This window comes from Culex quinquefasciatus, chromosome 3 (assembly GCF_015732765.1).
Source record: "Culex quinquefasciatus strain JHB chromosome 3, VPISU_Cqui_1.0_pri_paternal, whole genome shotgun sequence".
Lineage (NCBI taxonomy): Eukaryota > Metazoa > Arthropoda > Insecta > Diptera > Culicidae > Culex > Culex quinquefasciatus.
The window spans coordinates 121,975,220-121,990,599 of record NC_051863.1 but is presented as its reverse complement, the minus strand read 5'-3'; the positions used below and the strand labels follow the sequence as shown (position 1 = coordinate 121,990,599).

Below are 15,380 nucleotides of genomic sequence, written 5' to 3'. Positions count from 1 at the left end.
TAACATCACAACCACTATTAAGCATCAAATTTGCCCCTACCTTTTCCCACTTCTGCTCTTCAATAAGTCGCGATTCGAAAGATAAACCGATGAAGATGTTCGTTCTGCGTATTTCACGTTGTTTCACGAATTCCAGAAAATTTTCCTTTAAAACAGTCACAACCCTACGGCTAGCTCACAGTCTCTCCAGAACCACGTCCTGAGATACTACATACATTACCATGTCCTTTGTCGACAGAGCCAGCACTCCACCAACGACCCAGTTCTATCACTGTACCCCCCAGTACGGACAGGACCGGTATAGCGCCGATACACTGCACTACGCAGCGGCCGAAGGGAACGTCGAAACGGTTCACGAACTGCTGACCAAGGGCGTCAACGTGTACCGGACGGCTCGGGACGGTGAAACCGCACTTCACGTGGCCATCGCAAATGGACAGCGCGACATTTACGACGCCTTGGTGGGGGTTTACGAGCGGGATTACGGGGTCGTTGAGAGGAGTTTGAGGGAGAAGTACGGCTGGAGTGGAGAGGACCGGTTCTGGTTGAAGGAGAGGATCGCGGTAGCGACTACGGAAGAGCAGTGTGAGCGGGCTGTTGGGCTGGGAGATTGTGATGGGTTGGCTAAGCTTGAGGAATTTGAAGTCAGGATGATTCTGTTGAAGATCGTTGGAGAAACTCCTCGAGTTGTAGTACTTCGAGTTGGGGATATCAACAGGAAGTCGGTGGATAACTTGTTGGGTTACTTGAGTCCTAACGGGTTTCTAACCTGGGGATCTAGTGAAGTTAACGGGAAATGTTGGACGCTACTTGAGCTTGCAGTGAGTTGTGGAGACGTCCAGCTGGTGCGGAGATTGATCGCAAGTGGAGCTGATCCAGCTCAGCGTGGTAGTGCTATGAACACTCCGTTGATGGAGGCTTGTAGAAAGAATAACATGACCATGATTAAGCTATTTTTCGAAGATTACGGTGATCAGCTTGATCCAACGGTCACCAACCGGGTTGGAGAGTCGGCTTTGGCTTTTGTTTTACAACACGGTGATGCAGAGTCCTTCGGCTACGTTCTGAACAAGGTCATCGCATATCGTAAATGCAACTACCACGAGTCGGATAGTGAGGCATTCAACAAATGTTTTCGATACGATAACCCTTCCTGGCCGGAGGTATCAATTTGGTCAATGGTAGGCGATCATCTAAAGACTTCCGATTTGGTGCCGTACCTGGAAAGGTTCGAGTACGATGTGAGCTTTCGAGCTGGCTACACCATAATGTTGATGGATATGATCACAAGACACGCAGCGCGCAATTTTTATCAGTCGGAAATTCGGAAAAAGCCCGAACTACTTGAGCTTACGGACCAAGAGGGATGCAATGTTGTGCACTGCCTAATGTGGTCTAACGAGCTGACATTTCTGAGGGAACTGTACGGATCACGGGACGAACAATGTCGAATCCTGTTCGAGAACGAGAAAGGGGCTGTAATTACGGTGGCAAGTGTCCTGAGCCATGAAAATAACGACGTTTTACGATTTTTGTTCGAACATCACCTTGAGTACATACGGAGCATTGCTGACATGGTAATGGACAGCTTTTTCGAGGAAGATCTACTACCAGAGAAGTTGTTTGACGAACCACTGCACATCTGGGTCGAACACCTGCCGGAAATGGAATCGAGGGTGACAGAATTGGAGAATAAAGTCGCCGAACGGGAGTTGGAAATGATGCAGGAAGATTGGAATTTTAATCAACAATTTATGTAATATTGTATTTATTCATTTGTTTTGTAAATAAACTATTCATGTTGAAAACAGTGTAGCCAAAATTTGTTCAACGCCCCAAGATGCCATTTGATAGCATAATAGCCCTCGCTTATTTTGAATTCGAAAGTCCGCCCCCTTCTCCACAAGCGCTTCGATCACAGCAAAGTCTGCAATTTTGCAAGCATAGTGCAACGCCGTATTGCCTTCGTTGTCAACCTGATCGATGTCCACTCCTAGCTCAATGATCTTTCTCGCCAACTCTACATCCGCGCCTTGTGGTTTCAGCGTAGGAAATTTGAACACCAGCATCAGCAAAGCGTTTCTTCCATCGATATCCCGAATGTTCACGTCAACTGGTTTGTCCAGCAATTGAAGCACAAGCTTTACGGGGAAGTTCTCGTAAGCCTCCATCAACGCCAACAGACCCGTTTTCCCGTTGTAACCTTGCGCGTTGAAGTCCAGTTCCATTGCCAGCATTCTTTCTACAATGAATAAGTTTAAAAATACACAAGCTTCCACGAATATTTGCGATGCCCGCTCTTTGGACTTCTCAAGTTCCGCCTCAAACATCAACTTGGTCTTTTCCTCTTGTTCCACCAGTACAGGCTTGAAGTAGAGGTCGAATATGGAAAGATCCACTCGAGTCAGACATGCCAGCAGCGATTCTCCCTTTTCGTTGAAGCTTACAAAGCTATCCGCCCTAAGCAGCATGATCCGAGCCATGTAAGAATTGAGATGTCGCAAGCAACGATGTAGTGCCGTGTTACCTTCGAAATCTCTGTGGTTTACGCTGATTCCAGTGAAACCATGCTCTTGGACGCCTTTCGTAAGGAAATCGAACAACACTTCTTCGTAAACGTAGAACAAAGCCGTCGACTGGTCGTCTGTGCATTCGTCTACTTTGGCACCAAGTTTGAGCAGCTCAAGGATAATTTTCTCTTTGCAAGCTATCGAGGTAGGACATATTGCGTGTAACAGGGTGGCTCCGTTGCGGTCTTTCCGATTGACAAGTCCGTTTCCATCGGGATGTTTCCGCACGAGCAGTTGGAGCATTTCTACGGACTGCACGAAGTGAATGGCATGGCGTTCGTCGTTGTTCAGGAAATCAAAGTCTACGTTTGCGTTTAAAAGGTTTTCTACGAGCTGTAGCTGATCCTCGATAATGGCCTGATGCAGAAAGCAACAAACTTGGCTGTTGTAGTCATCCAAAGACTTGCCGGACTGTTGGATTTCTTCAAGTGCTGACGGGAAATCATCGCGCAATTTGTTGTACGTTTCACAGGAATCTGCAATGACAATTAGATAAGACTGATTCTTTGTTTTGAATCTTAAACTCACCGTTTTGAGTTGAAATTGAGTAGGTGTTCAAGTAATCACGCCTTTCTTTAATGAGTGGTTCAATATCGGGGATGTACTTGATCAATATTTCGAACACTTCATTAAAATTTGGACATGAAAAATCCTGAATCACTTTCTCGTGAAATTTTGTCAAACTATCGTGCAGAAAATTTGCATGGTGTTCCAAAACAAAGCTCATCATTTCGTTGTAGCTCCAATGCATCATAGTGTTGAACGAATCAAATGCTGCATCACATTCAAATATAGCTTTCATTCGCTGCTTCATACGGCTGTAAAGATCTTTTACCAGAACCAGTTCGTTTGAGCTGATTAGCTGATGCAAGGCAGTGGAACCGTTGCTCGAAACCTTCACTAGTTCAGGATTACGACGAATCTGTGCCTGATAGTATCGCGCCACTTTCTTGTACTGTATCATATCCAGTAATGCCGTGGAATCCTTCCACTGATACGTAAGATCATATTCATATTTTTCGCAGACTTGTTCCAGGATCGGGTTCCAAAACTCGCAATCCAGCTGGCTCCACACAGAGAAGTGTGACCAGTTGTCGTTCTCCACGTTCAATATTTTATTGAACGCTTTTGATTCTGATTCACCTGAACGGCTCACTTCATACTCAATCATGGTGTTCAGTGCCAGTTCAAAGCTCTTCTTGTTCTTTCGGTACAAAATGTAGTACAATCCGTTGAAGCAGTCGCAATCCAAGGTCAGCGGATCGAACATCTTGAGGTATTTCGTAAGCAGAACTTCAATAACTTCATGCTGGGAAGCATCGCAAGCCGCATGAAATGGAATCTGCTTCTTCGTCCCCCGGACGGAAAGATCTGCTCCGTAGCTCTCCAAGATCTCCAGCTGCTTCACGTGTCCATGATATGCCGCCAAATTCAATAGAGAATCACAACATCCCGCTGGACCCGAATCATTCCACGACAGCAAACCATTTGGGATCAGAGTCTTCCCAAGATTGATCAACCCCATACGAGTATTCCTATTGGACTTCAAACTGGCTGCGTGCTCTCCTCCAACTGGATATCTCAGCAAAACCAAAATCCCATCCTTTGCACATCCAACAGGATCCTCCAGCTGTTTCACCTTTTCACACTGTTCCTTCGTCGTGGCCACCAAAATACTCCGTCGTAACCAAAATCGATCATCCGGATCGCACTCGAGCTTCTTCACTAAATAATCTCCAACCGTTTCGAAATCCGCCCGGAACTTCTCGATCAAGACATCCGCTACTTCGAGTTGATTTTCAGTCAACGCAACGTGCAGTGCAGTCTCTCCGTCCTGGATCGGTTCGTACGGGTTGGTTCCGGCGTCAGCCAACAATTCCCGCACTTTGTCCGTATAACCTCGCAGGGCAGCATAGTGCAAAGGATACGGTTCCAAATCCGCCGGAAAGTACCGCTTTCGATGCATAGTAGGGTCTGTGGTCTGAACTTTTCAGAGATTGCTTGAACACTGTTACGTTTGGTGATTTTTTATCCGGATTTTGATGGAGGTGGCGGTACTGGTGGTTTTTGCGATACAGGGCTCGTCAGAAAACGAGATAAGATAATTCGACATGATATTTCGTGATATTTTGGTCAAACTGTGACTCATTGATTTGGGTGATGAAAACATCAACTGCTTACGCAAAACAAATGCTCAAATTTGACTTTGTACATGGAATGTTGGAGTAAGTAATGTAAGCATAGAATAAAGCTACATTTGTAGTTGTGAATTCTTAATAATGAGTTTGGTTTAAAATAAATGTTTCTCTTTGAGGAAATGATTTATTTTAAATATATTCTGTACAGAACGTTTCTTTCCATCAAATTAAAATTTTAAGCACAACTGTTTAAAAAAATTGTTTACAATGACAAATATTTTTGGATTTTTTTTTTTAATTTGTTTTGCAACAATTTGCTTACATTATTTTTTGCAATTTTGAAAAACGCTTATTGTGTCAGTTTTCACCGGAAAAGTCCGATTAAAATTAAATTAGCAATGAAATTTTATGTCAATCATCCATGTGCTAAGTAAATTCACCGTTTGAAACAAAAAAAATGAAAAATGTTACTTTTCGATACAAGTGTTGGAAAGTTCAACTTTGCAGCACCCATTTCAGTGCTGACTTTTCAGCACTGGTATTGAAAGGTATTATTTTTCCATTCTGTTATTTTTGGTAGGGATGCAACATGTTACAAAAAAAGATTTTCAGCACAAGTCGAACATTTTTCCAACGAGGTTCACCGATTGATAAAATGCATCGTTTTTAAATGAAAGCCATTTGATAGGTCAATATTGTATTTTTTTTAAATATTTTTTTAAGTGTCCTTATTTGTCTATCTTTGCAAAACTATACCCGAAAAGCTGAAAAAAATTTATCAACCACTTGAATAATTTTTGGGATGGTCAAATTATTCAATTTAAGCTCTTTCCAAATGTATGCCATGATTTTAAAAATCTGCAAATATTGTTATCAATGGGTTGAGACAAATTCACACGAGTTTCATTTTGTAACATTGAAAATCATTTGAAAAGTGTTCAAGACCATGTTATGTGAGAAGGAGATTATTACGCAACTTGCATGTAGGGTAGAGTAGTTATCAATGAGACACGGGGAACAATGATAAAATGGCTCTCACAAGTCGTAGTTTCAACCAATCAGGCTCATATTTTGGGGAAAGGTGTGTCTACTGGATACACGTCTGCCATAATAGTGGCTTTGGTTATGGACGCTCCCTTGCAAAGTTATTCATAAATGTTTGATTTTGGGGTGTAAAAGTAAATTATGACTAAAAATTACATTTTCGTCATTTCATAGGGCATGAGTTGGGCTAGAATGGCCTTTCATTAGATTTGACCAAAATTAAGAATATACCCTCATTGCACAGTGGTCCGAAACCGGAATCTAGCGTGACAAAATTGATAGCGGCCACACGTTAAGATTTAGAGCTGGGACAAATGATCAGGGTCAATAGGGGCATCTTTTGGTATGGTGGACATTAGGGTGGTCCAAATTTTAGGGTGATTCAGAATTTTTATTTTGGCGGGATGACGAGATAGCGCTTTGGTGTCTTCAGAAAAGTTGTAGGGAACACCATTCTGAGCAACTTTGCTGAAGGGCACAAAGCTCTATCTACAAACGGGAAGTTTCTAGAGCCATTTTTGTAATTTAGGTTTAGGGGTTTATGAAAAAATGAGTTTTTTGAATTTATCAACTCAGGCTTATGTCGTAGCGAGTTGGCGTCTTCTAGACATTTGAAGAGCTTATCAAAACACACATTTATCTTCCAAGTGAGCGAAAATCGGACCTTTTAAACGAAAGTTATAGCCAAAATACGACGAAAAAGACGCCATTTTGAAATGTGAATAACTCGAAAAGGTGGTGGAGTTTGACCTCGTTCTTAGAAGCATCTGAAAGTACACATTCTAGAGTACATTTGCTGAAAATATCTCGGAGGTCTTTTTTGTTTAACGCATTTAATCTTAATTTGAAAATGAGCATTTTTAAATCGTTTTTTGCCCATAACTTTTGATAGAATTGGCCAAAATTCGTTTTTCAAGAACGAAAATGTTCATTTTAACAAGCTCTACAATTGTCTAGAATAGTTCAAAAATGTACAAAATGATCTAGTGGTTGTAAAAGAAGAAACAAGTTTTTACTGAAATATTTCAGGAATCAACAAAATAATTAAATTTATTCCTGAAATATTTCAGTAAAAACTTGTGTAGCGTGGTCTTTATTAACTGTCCATGTGTGTTTATGTATAAGGTGTGGTATGTTATTGGGTATCAGTGTATGTGTATATAAATGTTGAATACTTACGTCACATCTCCCCTCTTTTCGAAAAATAATAATCTTTTTAATTCAACTAATCTCTCTCTACTACATCTTCTCCCTACTCTTCTCCCCTTTTTCTTTTTTTTATCTTGATACTGTCTTCTACTTTCTTATCTTTCGTATGTCTCTTCTCTTATCCTCTTTCAACAAGTTTTACAAACTACTCACTTCTCACTCTTGTCTATTTTCTTCTCTCTATACAATCAGATCGCTTCTGCTGTTTCCTTTCTTCCTTCCAACTCGATTTTGATGTTCCTGCTAGTTCTTCCGATCTGTTGTGATGTTCTTGCTCGAGTTCGCTGTTTCTGCACTGTAGTTATGTTGCTGTTCTCCATCTTGCTCGTCTTCTGTCAGCCTAATCCAATCCTTGCACTTCGGATCTTGTTGCACTTACGACAGAACTGTCACGTCCTCGGCGCCCAACTGCTTTCCAGTCGGTTGGCCCTTTTGAGGACAGCCTCCACCTTCTTCCAGGAAGGTTTCCTGCTCGACAGCTCTCGTCATCAGCTCGTTTCAGAGGACCGTACTGTCTTCGGCGCCCAGCTGCTTTCTTCGCTGGTTGGCCCTACTTGAAGACGACCTCCTCCTCTTGCGGCGCTGATACTTTCTCGTCCCCGGCGCCCAGCTGCTTTCCAGCCTGTTGGCCCGCTTGAGGACAGCCTCCACGTTCTCCCAGGAAGGCTTCCAGCTTCTCACCTTCCGTTACTCCTTCGGCCGGTCTTGTCCTCGGCGCCCGGTTCCATCGCAACCGGTTGGCCCTGGTGAGGACGACCCCCGTTTCTGGCAACTGTTCTTTTACTCTGCTTTCCGCTGAACCGTCTTGTCCTCGGCGCCTGACTAATCTTACGCCAGTTGGCCTTCCTGATGATGACTTCCACGCGGCTCTCCTTTCGGCCGGTCTCGTCCCCGACGCCCGACGATTTCCTCGTCGGTTGGCCCTGCATGAGGACGGCCCCCGACGCACTGTTCCTCGTCGCTAACTTCCAAAGCTGCGTTTCCTCACGTATCTTCCTCCTAGAGGCACTTTCTTTCGGACGGTCTCTTCCTCGGCGCCCGGCAGTTGCTTCACCGGTTGGCCCTTCTTGAGGTAGACCCCCACGCGGTTCTCGTTTCGGTCGGTCGCTCGTCCCTGACGCCCGACGGTTTCCTATTGATTACGGACCCTCCGTACTGCTCCCGTTTGATGATCGACGTTTTTCTTCTTGCTTCCGGTTCCGGCCTCTTCCTCGGCGGCCCGCAGTTACGGTTGGCCACTTCTGAGGTGGACCTCCAGGATCCGCTCGGCACTGCACACATATTCTCTTGTTTGCCTAGTTCTCGAGCCGGATTCGCTTGTTCCGGATGTTTCCTTGGCCGCTTCCTCCGGCTACCGCGTAACCCGATACTCCCACCTACTCCGCGGGGGCGGACACACTCCCGGCGGCTCGATATTGTTCCTTGCTGCCCGCCTTCGAAAGCTGCAGCAGTTCTTCCTCGGCCGGATGATAGCCCTCCACGACGCCCGGCTGGACATGGATCCGGCGGTTCCGTTGCCGGGACTTGGCTCGTCCACTTGCTCTGCCCAATCGTTCCTCCACCTCGTCCTCTTCTGGAAGATGCTACCGCTGGCTCTAATTTTCGTCCGTATTCGGCTTCGGACTTTCCTCCTCCACTGCGTTCCGGTAGAGTCCTGTCCGGCGGTTCAGTTGCCGGTGCTTGGATGGTTCTACGGCCGGTTGTCCGCCGGATTTCTCCGTTTTTTCGCGGAACAACCGACCCACTTCTGACACCATGTAGCGTGGTCTTTATTAACTGTCCATGTGTGTTTATGTATAAGGTGTGGTATGTTATTGGGTATCAGTGTATGTGTATATAAATGTTGAATACTTACGTCACAACTTGTTTCTTCTTTTACAACCACTAGATCATTTTGTACATTTTTGAACTATTCTAGACAATTGTAGAGCTTGTTAAAATGAACATTTTCGTTCTTGAAAAACGAATTTTGGAAAATTCTATCAAAAGTTATGGGCAAAAAACGATTTAAAAATGCTCATTTTCTAATTAAGATTAAATGAGTTAAACAAAAAAGTCCTCCGAGATATTTTCAGCAAATATACTCTAGAATGTGTACTTTCAGATGCTTCTAAGAGCGAGGTCAAACTCCACCACCTTTTCGAGTTATTCACATTTCAAAATGGCGTCTTTTTTGTCGTATTTTGGCTATAACTTTCGTTTTAAAGGTCCGATTTTCGCTCACTTGGAAGATAAATGTGTGTTTTGATAAGCTTTTCAAATGTCTAGAAGACACCAACTCAGTACGACATACAGTATGTCAAAAAAGTATTTACACCCCTTGGGCAATATGCACATTTTGTGATGAAACATGTAAAAAAATTAAAGTTTGACAGGAACCTAGTACAACGTTTTGTTCAGAAACTCATGCCAAACGTTTTGCTACAAAAAGCTCATGAAAAGATGATTTCTATAAAAAGTTATATAACAAATACTATTACGAAAATAAAAAAGGTGCAAAAAAAGTTTGTACACCTTTCGAAAAATTAACATAAATAATGTTATTTGTTGACAAATCACCATAAATCCTGTCTCCCAACTCCAAATAGGCATCCTTGACTGATTCAAAAAATAATTTGGATTGAATATAAAGTTTACTAACTACTTAGTATAAAAGTTTATATAACTCTGGAAATTCTATATAAAACTTATCTAAACTTAATTTTGCAAACTTTTAATTCCAATAAATGTCAATATATTACCATAGACTTGCTAAATAAACATTTTGGAGTGGGTATAACATCGTTTTGGGGGTATTTGTATCGACAGAATAGATTTTTCGTTGGAATTACGTACCAACCCGGAATTACGTAGTCGGAAAATCCGCCGGCATCTGAACCGGTCCACAATTCACAAATCAACCTCTGTGGCATCAGAAAGGGCATAAAATTTCCGATCTTTTGTTACCCATACATCCAGGTTTTCTATAAAACCCACGTTTTTAAATACCTAAGCAAAAACGTTGTTATGGTTTCGTTTGAGCAACCTGCCAAAAATGTATGGAATTTCGTAATTTTTGTTCTCGTGGATCAAACTTACTTTTTGCCCAGGTATTTAAAAACGTGGGTTTTATAGAAAACCTGGATGTATGGGTATCAAAAGATCGGAAATTTTATGCCCTTTCCGATTCCACATAGGTTGACTTGTGAATCGTGGACCGGTTCGGATGCCGGCGGATTTTCCTACGACGTAATTCCGGGTTGGTACGAAATTCCAACGAAAAATCTATTCTATCGATACAAATACCCCCAAAACGGTGTTATACCCTCTCCAAAATGTTTATTTAGCAATTCTATGGTAATATATTGACATTTATTTGAATTAAAGGTTTGCAAAATAAAGTTTAGATAACTTTCATATAGAATTTCCAGAGTTATATAAACTTTGATACTAAGTAGTAAGTAAACTTTATATTCAATCCAAATTATTTTTTTAATCAGTCAAGGATGCCTATTTGGAGTTGGGAGACTGGATTTATGGTGATTTGTGAACAAATAACATTATTTATGTTAATTTTTCGAAAGGTGTACAAACTTTTTTTGCACCTTTTTTATTTTCGTAATAGTATTTGTTATATAACTTTTTATAGAAATCATCTTTTCATGAGCTTTTTGTAGCAAAATGTTTGGCATGAGTTTCTGAACAAAACGTAGTACCAGGTTCCTGCCAAACTTTAAATTTTTTACATGTTTCATCACAAAATGTGCATAGTGCCCAGGGGTGTAAATACTTTTTTGACATACTGTAAGCCTGAGTTGATAAATTCAAAAAACTCATTTTTTCATAAACACCCAAACCTAAATTACAAAAATGGCTCTAGAAACTTCCCGTTTGAAGATAGAGCTTTGTGCCCTTCAGCAAAGTTGCTCAGAATGGTGTTCCCTACAACTTTTCTGAAGACAGCAAAGCGCTATCTCGTCATCCCGCCAAAATAAAAATTCTGAACCACCCTAAAATTTGGACCACCCTAATGTCCACCATACCAAAAGATGCCCCTATTGACCCTGATCATTTGTCCCCAAGACACCAAAGCTCTAAATCTTAACGTGTGGTCGCTATCAATTTTGTCACGCTAGATTCCGGTTTCGGACCACTGTGCATTGTTCCCCACTCTTTTCAGCCAGAGACACTTTGATTTTTCTTTATTAAACTTTTCAAAATGTGGGGAAATCCTTTAAAACATGAATTGAAAGTGATTTTTGGCATATTTATTGAGTTTTGAGTTCATTTAGCCAAAAATATAAAGTTATTTGGTATAAATATCTGGATTTTACTAAATTTATTTGCTTTTTAGTATAACTTTTGTTAATTAAAGTTTCAAGTTGGCAAAATTGCTTTAAAATGTTCAAGGCAAGTCACCTGCAATGGAACAATACAAAAAAAAATGATGTTTTCTAGAAAAGTACCTGTCTCATTGTTCCTGCCAAGTGCGTCTACAATGAGACAGTTGGATAGCTCTGGCTATAGAGGTCGGATCGATCTCATATTTTGATCAATGTTAGAACACATTAAAAGCAAGAAAATGCAACAAAAAGCTCATTAAAACATGCTGATGAAAAAAAATACAAAAATCGTTGAAAGTTAAAAACCAAAAGTGTCTCATTGATGACTACACTAGCCTGCCTCGGAAATTTCACCTGGAGGTTTTTTGAGAGGACTAATCTGAGTTAACATAGCGAATACAAAAATATTCTGTCGATGAAAACTGATTCTATATCGATTAAATATACGTCCAAAGTCTCGATGTAACTTAATACCGAGAAGTAAATTTTTATCAAAAAAAAATAACTTGTGTTTCACAAATCATATTCTTGACATAGCCTACAATGGATCGATCTAAAACTTCATAGCTATCTTACTAGTGTAAAATTGTGTAAAGGATGGTATGACTGAATGCAAAAAATAATCTAATGACGTAACATTGTTGCAAACAATATGAAGAAAAAATTTGCAGGTTTTTTTAGTAATATTTTATCCATTTTCCGGACAGATACGCATGTCGGTTTTAATTTTCGAAAAAAAAAACAAATAATTCGCTCTACAGCATTGCCTCGGCGTTCTCGATTGCGAGATTCCTACTCAAAACTAGGTGTCCGAAGGTTTGATTGTTGAGGCAATTGCAAACCTCTTTTGACGCCTTACCTTCCGACTACTCAGGGATTCGAACTGACGAGCTTTGCATTGTGAGTCCAACTGCCTACCAGAGACTCCACCGAGACAGAACCCAGGGAGACGACTCCCACACGTGGACTGAGCTAACGACCTAACCTCTAGGTTAGACCGTGGCCAACATTTACTTCCCCGTCCGACGGAAGGCGTGATCAGACAAATCTCGTCTCGAAAAATGCCAACGGGACCTTCTGGGATCGAACCCAGGCCGAATTTGCTTTTGAAAAATTAGCCAAAAAGGCATTTTTCAAAACATTGTCGATCAAAATTAATAGTAGACTGCAATATTTAACCAATTATCGTTACCAAATTGTACCAGTTGTTTAAAAAATGTTTTCATTCTAATAGTCAAATAGTTATTCAGGGCTGTTTTTATATCAAACTTCTTCACAAAGCATAAAAATCATGAGTCATGGTGGATCGGCATATTTCTCCATTTTTGCAAGTCATTCCCATTTTTTGGACGCAAGTCTCCAAACCTTCAGAAATTCGATCAACACACCAGCAGTAACGGCCAATATCAATGCATTAAACTATCTCCTATGTAGTGTTTGCATTTCACTTAATCTGCTCGTTATCAGCTCAATCACAACAACTCAGCGCGAAAGTATATAGAGCTACGAACAGTTGAACCGATCAGCAGTCATCACATCGCAGCGTTCAGTTCTTGTCAGCACTTCGTACTAGTAGCACAGCATCAACCATGGCCAGCATCGTCCGTAAGATCATCTCCAGCAAGAAGGTGCCCAAGGCTCCGGCCCCGTACAAGTGAGTATAAGACGTGACTTGAACAGCTACATTGTGTTGATCCTTACGTGATCTTTTCCTCCTACAGCCAAGCCGTTGTGGCCGATCGTACGGTGTACCTGTCCGGAGTCCTCGGCATGGAGTTGGAATCGCTGAAGCTGGTCGACGGTGGTGCCCCGCTCAAACTGCCAAGGCCCTGGAGAATCTGACCCTGCTGCTCAAGGAGTCTGGGTCGGGAGTCGACAAGGTCGTCAAGACCACCATCCTGCTGGCCAACATGGACGATTACGCCGCGGTCAACGACGAGTACAAGAGAGGTAAGAAACCCACAGTGATAAGCGATAAGTCAAGAGGTCAAAGTTTAACGTTTGTTTGCAGTGTTCTCGTCCAACTTCCCGGCCCGGACGTGCTTTGCTGTGAACAAGCTACCGCTGGGGGCGGCCGTCGAGATTGAGGCCATCGCGCTGACCGGCGAGGTGATCCAGGTGTCCACGTGATTCGGTTCGAGGTTCGGGTTGGTTTGGGCTGATTTTTTTTATCCATCAACACCGGTGATAATCACGTGTGCAAAGTGAAGTGAAGTAAGATTAGTTGCCAGGTTCTGGGCAATGCGAAGTTGTTAATTGAAGAGTCAATAAAGATTTTGCCGTGCAATATACCGCGTTTGAATGTTGAACTTTGCTGCGTGTTTGCTTAGCAGGTAATGAATATAAGGCGATCAACTTGGAAGAAAACTGTTTTAAAAAATGTGTTTATTGCTAGTTTGAAAGCAATAGCTACAACAATATTCAATTCTTATTATGTATTCATAAACTTTTCATCCTATAAGCTTTTGTTTTTTGTTTATAGGACCTATTGAAAAAACTCTAGAATTGATTATAGAGTTTGACTCTCTTTTTGTAAATTTGTATCTTAAGATGGAATTTTCTGGCCAACTTGGTATCTTAGGCAAAGTTACAGGTTATGGTTAGGAATTGTCAGGAAAAAAACACATGGATTGGATTTTTTTACTTAACTAGTTATCACAAAATAAACGATTTTATAAAACTTCAGGCCATTACAAATTTTGCTTCAAGAACTGCCTTTGCTTAATATGGGCCCATAAATAGAATGATGGAAACGGAAAACAAAACGAAATCCACTATGAAAACGGATCCACTACCAAAGATAGTGTACTAAATAATGTTACCATGTACCTAGAAATTAAGCAACTATGCAGTTTACGAATGATTGTCCAAACAGGTGCCATTTTTATGTCTCACATACCATATTTTTGTAGTACTAGCAGCTTAGTTCTAAAATAATAAGTTTGATATCGGCAAGGCATTCAGTTCATAAATTAAACGAAGTTTTTCAACATACGGAAGGTCCAAAATAAACGCAAATAGGAAAGGTACGTAATTATTGCGCATGTGTTTGTGAACCATGTGTGAGAAGCTAAGCTACCTATGATTTCATCCCCTTGCGTTTTATGAAAACGTCAAATAAAACTGATGCTTTCCTTTGACAGACTAAAAAGCATCAACAAAACGTAGCGGAGCTCATCGGTTCGCTTAATTTATCCTAATATTTTCAATAATTTTCGTGCTTTTTAGGAAACTGAACCACGATGCCGAAGTACTACTGTGACTATTGTGACACTTACCTCACGCACGATTCACCTAGCGTCCGCAAAACGCACTGCACGGGCCGAAAACACAAGGACAATGTGAAGTTTTACTACCAGAAGTGGATGGAACAGCAAGCGCAGCACCTAATCGACGCCACCACGGCCGCCTTCAAGGCCGGTAAGATCCAGCAGAACCCGTTCACGGCCGGTCCTCCGAAACCGAACGTGACCATTCCTCCGCCTGGGATGGGAATGGCCGCCCGGCCTGGCATGATGCCCGGCATGCAGCAACCTCCGCTGATGATGGGAGCAAATCCGGGTCCGCCGATTATGGGCATGCGACCGCCGATGATGATGCCGCTGGGGATGCCACCGGGACTGCAGATGCATGCGATGCGCCCTCCCATGATGAATGGGCCGCCACCGCAGATGAAATAGTAACTGCATGGACTTTTAACTTTAAACTAAAGAAAATACCTTTTGTAAGCTTAAATATACATCGCTGTAAAAAATATCACGAGTGTTTTCATTGATGAGAAAATTCATATTTTTGGTTGACAAAATTGTAACTCGACAAAGATCCGTATTTAGTTAATGAAAAAGTCAATTTAAAACTTGTAATAATATTTATTCAAGAACGTTTATGAGTCTGTTTTATATCGCATTCATGCCACTTTCGAATTAGACTAAAAAGCCAGTTGTCTTCAAACACTCAAGTAGCTATTTCCTAATTTTCGATCACATTCCAATTGCATATTCATAACAATATTCAATATCATTTGGTTGGAAATCCCTTTCCTTGTCCCTGGTGTGTGGTGGAGATGGGAGCGGCCGGCAATGGACGGTTTTTATGGT

General features: G+C 41.6%; 3 protein-coding genes across 4 annotated transcripts; 2 read left to right on the top strand and 1 right to left on the bottom strand.

Moving 5' to 3' along the window:
- Positions 1 to 1,738: 1,738 nt before the first annotated feature.
- LOC6053343 lies at positions 1,739 to 4,813 on the bottom strand. The gene is made up of 2 exons (XM_001869415.2): positions 3,099 to 4,813; positions 1,739 to 3,046 (listed from the first exon to the last, which is right to left on the bottom strand). Exons 1-2 carry the CDS (start codon positions 4,534 to 4,536, stop codon positions 1,797 to 1,799), a joined length of 2,688 nt encoding a protein of 895 aa, XP_001869450.2. The 5' UTR covers positions 4,537 to 4,813; the 3' UTR covers positions 1,739 to 1,796.
- Positions 4,814 to 12,777: 7,964 nt separating this feature from the next.
- LOC6053346 (rutC family protein UK114) lies at positions 12,778 to 13,570 on the top strand. The gene is given in 4 exon segments (XM_001869414.2): positions 12,778 to 12,937; positions 13,005 to 13,087; positions 13,090 to 13,233; positions 13,295 to 13,570. Coding segments are annotated over 4 exon segments (411 nt in total). The 5' UTR covers positions 12,778 to 12,872; the 3' UTR covers positions 13,414 to 13,570.
- Positions 13,571 to 14,389: 819 nt separating this feature from the next.
- Positions 14,390 to 15,037, top strand: LOC6053342 (U1 small nuclear ribonucleoprotein C). Of its 2 annotated transcripts, none has more exons than XM_001869413.2 (2): positions 14,390 to 14,447; positions 14,512 to 15,037. In XM_001869413.2, the coding sequence occupies exon 2, from the start codon at positions 14,526 to 14,528 to the stop codon at positions 14,961 to 14,963; it is 438 nt and encodes a 145-aa protein (XP_001869448.1). In that variant the 5' UTR covers positions 14,390 to 14,447; positions 14,512 to 14,525; the 3' UTR covers positions 14,964 to 15,037. The 2 variants fall into 2 exon arrangements, with proteins under 2 accessions (XP_001869448.1, XP_038121963.1); XM_038266035.1 differs by having other exon boundaries at positions 14,406 to 14,453.
- Positions 15,038 to 15,380: the final 343 nt, after the last annotated feature.

What these genes read in the sequence shown, in the direction of transcription:
- LOC6053343 (XM_001869415.2), bottom strand. Translation starts at nt 4,536, where the DNA reads ATGCATCGAAAGCGGTACTTTCCGGCGGATTTGGAACCGTATCCTTTG. An exon ending in CTCAATTTCAACTCAAAACG is followed by an intron (nt 3,047 to 3,098) that starts GTGAGTTTAAGA and finishes TTGTCATTGCAG; the next exon opens with ATTCCTGTGAAACGTACAAC.
- LOC6053342 (XM_001869413.2), top strand. Translation starts at nt 14,526, where the DNA reads ATGCCGAAGTACTACTGTGACTATTGTGACACTTACCTCACGCACGAT.